Source organism: Zalophus californianus, chromosome 11 (assembly GCF_009762305.2).
Source record: "Zalophus californianus isolate mZalCal1 chromosome 11, mZalCal1.pri.v2, whole genome shotgun sequence".
In the NCBI taxonomy this organism is placed as follows: domain Eukaryota; kingdom Metazoa; phylum Chordata; class Mammalia; order Carnivora; family Otariidae; genus Zalophus; species Zalophus californianus.
The window spans coordinates 72,741,002-72,745,744 of record NC_045605.1 but is presented as its reverse complement, the minus strand read 5'-3'; the positions used below and the strand labels follow the sequence as shown (position 1 = coordinate 72,745,744).

The 4,743-nt window shown below is 53.6% G+C and overlaps 1 protein-coding gene across 1 annotated transcript; it reads right to left on the bottom strand.

Annotated features, from left to right (window-relative positions):
• Positions 1 to 807: 807 nt before the first annotated feature.
• LOC113933895 (serum amyloid A-2 protein-like) lies at positions 808 to 4,484 on the bottom strand. Its single transcript, XM_027614266.1, has 4 exons — positions 4,417 to 4,484; positions 3,877 to 3,968; positions 1,492 to 1,630; positions 808 to 1,107 (listed from the first exon to the last, which is right to left on the bottom strand). Exons 2-4 carry the CDS (start codon positions 3,962 to 3,964, stop codon positions 945 to 947), a joined length of 390 nt encoding a protein of 129 aa, XP_027470067.1. The 5' UTR covers positions 3,965 to 3,968; positions 4,417 to 4,484; the 3' UTR covers positions 808 to 944.
• Positions 4,485 to 4,743: the final 259 nt, after the last annotated feature.

Below are 4,743 nucleotides of genomic sequence, written 5' to 3'. Positions count from 1 at the left end.
CCCAGCATCTCTATGGGCCAGCCAACGGACCACAGAGTTTCCAACAAGATCCACAGCTCAGCATTGTGTATCCTGTACCCCTTAGTGTTTAGTCATGTCCCAGCTAGAATTTCCCATCTCAAACGACTACCTGGTTTCTGTCCCCTGAGTGGACCCCAAATGACAGAGGGGGCTTCTCTACCCTGCTCGCTCTTCACCACCGCTTCCCCAGTATGGATCCGTTAAGGAGCAGAAGCCGTGAGGAGAGAGTCACCAGTGTGGTGGCATCAGGCCTTCACTTAGGCTTGAAGTAAGGCAGTGAAATAAGGTGGAGAAAAACTGCCTTGGACGCCTTTCTCAGATGGCAGGACAGAAACTGTTTCTCATTGGTTTTGGAGGTGCTCCTGAGAAACCAGCAGAAGATCAAGGTGACAGTGGCCTGGGACGGATGCCACAGTCCCGGCCTCCCAAGCGCTGGGTCCCCTGCCCCCAGGGACAGAGACCACTGAGGATTAAAACAAAGGGAACCAGATGCTGAGGACAGTGAAGGTACAGGACCTCATGGACAGCAATGAGGGGTAACCCCTGTTACCCCATGGAAGGGCTTGGAAATAGGACCAGAGCAACCAGAGGAGCCTGGACAGGGCAGCAGGTCTGATCGGGGAGGGGTGGGTGCGGGATGTCTGTCCTGTGTCATGCTGAGATGGTCCTCTTACACCAAACCCAGGGGCCCAGTCTCCACCGACACAGGGGTGTCCATCCATCTCCCCTGGGGGACAAACCAGCAGTCCTCACACCCGAGAGTGAGTGACACACACTTTTCAACAGTCAATCTCTTCAAGCATTTATTAGACACCTATTAGGTGCCCTCCACCAGCCGCTGGGGACAGAGTACTCAGTGACGGGGTGACCCTGCCCTCAAGGGACTCACAGCCCGTCTCCTGAGGGCAGAACAAAGAGGAAGCTCAGTACTTGTCAGGCAGGCCAGGGGGTCGGAAGTGGTTGGGGTCTTTGCCACTGCGGCCCCATAAGTTGGCAGCCTGGTCAGCCTTCGAGTCCTCCACTCCGTGGCCACTGTCTCCATACCTAAAACGGTCTGTGACTCTCTGCAAATTCTCTCTGGCATTGCTGGGATGGAGGAAGGCAGGTAAGAGATTAAGTAGGGGTTGTGCAGCAACATCCCCCAACCCCACCAAACTCTTTTCGTCCCAAGGGATGGCTGAGAGGAGCCAAGAGCGGAGGGGCTGAAACATTGACCGTGCTCCAGGCACAGCCCAGCTCAGCCCAGGCTGGTCCCCTTGCCCCTGCTGCAGGAGGGCGGGAGTCACCCATTCCCACGGGCCTTGCTCTGGCTCTGTCAGCCACTCAGACCCCACACTGGGCCCAGAGGGGAGGGTTGGCAAGAGGAGCAGCCACAGTCCTAAGGAAACTTCCCTAGGTCTTGGCCGCTCTTGGCTAATAAGGGTGCCCGGCCCAGCTCACCCATCCCTGCATCCCCAGGGCCCATGTTACCTGATCTTTTCAGCAGCCCAGACACCCCCAGGGCCCCTTTGTGCAGCATCATAGTTGCCCCGGGCATGGAAGTATTTGTCGGAATCTTTGTAATTGGCTTCTCTCATGTCAGAGTAGGCTCTCATCATGTCCCAAGCCCCTGCAGAGAAAAGGATCAGGCAAAAGAAATGTCAGGTGGACAGAGAGCCGTTAACACACCCTAGTTCCGAAGAATCAAGGAACCGCAAATGTACCACTGACTCAAGATTCCTGCCCGGGCTGCCAGCACCCTTGGGCACCATAGGCTGAGAAGAACAAGTCTTCCTCCTGGTTGGTTCCCCAGGTGTCGCCAGCGAGGGGCTGCAGGTGGGGCACAGCTGTGTTGCACCTGTGTCTCTTACCCTGTGCTTTCTCTGGGCTCCATCCCCTTAAGGGCTGTATATGAGCTGTTCAAGGAGAGGAAGGAGGAATTATAGAAAAGGATTTCTCAACTTCAGCACCACTGAGGTTTGGGGCCAGATAATTCTTTGTTGCTCAGGCCTGTCCTGAGACTGCAGGACGCGTAGCAGCAGCCCTGACCTCTGCCCACTAGATGTGGGCAACGTATACTCCAAGGTCACAACCAGCACAGTGTGCAGACATTGCCGAATGTCCCCAGGCACAAAATTGCCCTTGGTCAGGCAGCACTGCTGTAGAACGAAGCCACAGATGATAAGATCCAGGGGACTTGGGTAAGTGAGGAGATGACAGGGAAGGCAGATCCTGAGAAAGGCCCAGGAGTACAGTGCTTCTGCCCAGAGTCCTAGGAAATCTATTCTTGCAGTGGGAAGGCACATGACTGTGACCCGAGTCCCTCTGAGTGTTAGGGGCATAAATGGCATCCTGACAACTTTCTAAATGGACCATAACAATGATGGGGGCGGCTCGAGGAGGCCAGCGCTAGAGCCCTGGCCCATGAGCCATCCTTAGCTGCACTTTCTTTTTTTTTTTCTCTTTAAATTGTTTTAATGTTATGTTAATCACCATATATTACATGGTTAGTTTTTGATGTAGTGTTCCATGATTCTTTGTTTGTGTGTAACACCCAGTGCTCCTTGTAGAATGTGCCCTATTTAATACCCATCACCAGGCTAAACAATCCCCCCACCCCCTCCCCTCTAGAACCCTCAGTTTGTTCCTCAGAGTCCATCCTCTCTCATGGTTCGTCTCCCACTCCAATTTCCCCCCCTTCATTTTTCCCCTCCTGCTATCTTCTTCTTTTTTTTCCTTAACATATATTGCATTATTAGTTTCAGAGGTACAGATCTGTGATTCAACAATCTTGCACAATTCACAACGCTCACCATTTTGCTGCACTTTCTAATTACCGGGGTGCTCTGCAAGTTTTGGAGGCCAGGTCACACCCCAGGCCAGTTACCTGAGCCTCTCGGGGTTGGGGCGGGGATGGATCTCAGGCATCCGGGGTTTGTAGGGTTGTCCTGGTGCGTCCGACACGTAGCGGAGGTTGAGAGCCACCCAGCTTTCGGGAGTGGTACTCAGATACATCTACCTGGCAAGAGCTCTGAACTCAGGCACAGCTGGGTTCCACCCTCTGCTCTGTGACCTGCCACTGGAGGTTAGTCCCTGACAATGGACTCAGCTGCTCTAGCAAGCTCCCCTTCTTGTGGGTAAGATGCCTGCCTCACCTAGGGGTCTGAAGCCATAGTAGACGAGCAACTGTCCCAGCCTGACCAGTACTGTCCCTGTTTGCCTTGAATTCTCCCAGTTACCACAGACAGTGTCATGGAAACCTCCCCAGACCCGGGCAAACCAGCATAGCTGGTCACTCTACATTGCATGAAGGTGCTGAATTCCAGTGCAGGCTCGATAGATGTTATTCATGCCCCCGCCTTTTTTTGATCTGGTTAAGGGCTAGGAAAGGGTAGGAAACAGACCTCCCAGGGACAGCGTCACTGTCAAAAGGAAGCATCAGTGAGAGCTAAGCTGAAGGTGTCTGTAAATTATCCCATCAGGAAATGGCAGGAAGGATGGAAGGGAGGCAAGGGGGAAGGGAGGAAGAAAAGGAGGAAGGGCTGGATGAAGGGAGTTAGGAAAAGGAGAAGAAAAGGTGGACAGATTTAATCACACACTGTGCCTTTTGTCTGCAGGAAATTTTATGCCATTTCAAGACTCATTCTGCGTCTTCTATTCAAACTGACCCTTCAGCTGGGAATGATGATTGCTCTTTCTCTGGTAACGAATGGACATAAATCCTGTGCCTTCCAACCTGTTTGATAAAGAGCTCCCCACACCCTGGGCACATTCTTGACATAGGGCAACACAGCTCACACAGCAGCTACAACCCTTGAACGTGCTCAGGGCAAATCCTAGTGGGCCGTGGATGCCACCCCCGTCCAGCGACCTTACCTAGAGCAGCCTCACCGATGAATGCATACCATCGGCTGCTGACACCCAGGGCCAAGGAGCAGAAAATGAGGCCCGTGAAAAGCTTCATGGTGCTGAAATGAAGGAGAGGGTCAGGGGACAAGGACAGGACCCTCACCCCCCCTTTGGGTTTGGCAGGTCACAGAGAGCCTGGTGCTCATTCCATTTTCTCTCAGTAGACTCTTCAGGTCCATGTAGGAAAGAAACATTGCAGTAGGTCCTCACTCAGAGCCACAGCCCTTGGCTGAACCCATCAGCCCTGCCCCCCAGGGCTGGCTAAGAGGTCCCCAATGTAGCGCTGATGGAGGAACAGGGCAGCTGGGACCAACCTATCCCAGCCTAGAGCAGCCTGCCCTCAACCAAAAAGCTCATAATCACCCAGTCTCTCGTGTGACACTCTGCAAGCGCAGACCTCATACAGGACAAATACAAAACAGAATAATTATTTTGAAACCTGTTGGGAAAGAGAAAAGAGCGTCTGGTTGTTTTTTCAACCAGTCCCTCCCTGGAGTATCCCTTCACCTGAGTTCCGGTGGAGCAGAGCTGCTGGTCCCTGCCTGCTGGGGAGAGGTAGCTGCTATTTATACTGAGCTGTGTACACGGGAAGAGAAGAAAAGCCAGCCGTGGTGCCTGGAACAGTCTCCCCAGGTCATGGCCCCTAGAGACCTGCAAAGGAGAACTTACTGGACGCCCGTGGTTTTCTTCATCCACAGGTCAATTCCCGGTTGTGCAACCCTGAGGAAAAAAGGTGAGCTGGTTCTGCTGGCAGCCGGGGCTCAGGAGGAGGGCCCCACTGTTGGAGTTGGAGGGGCTGTGGAGAGGAAGGGTGTGGAGCACCAGGCGCCTCCC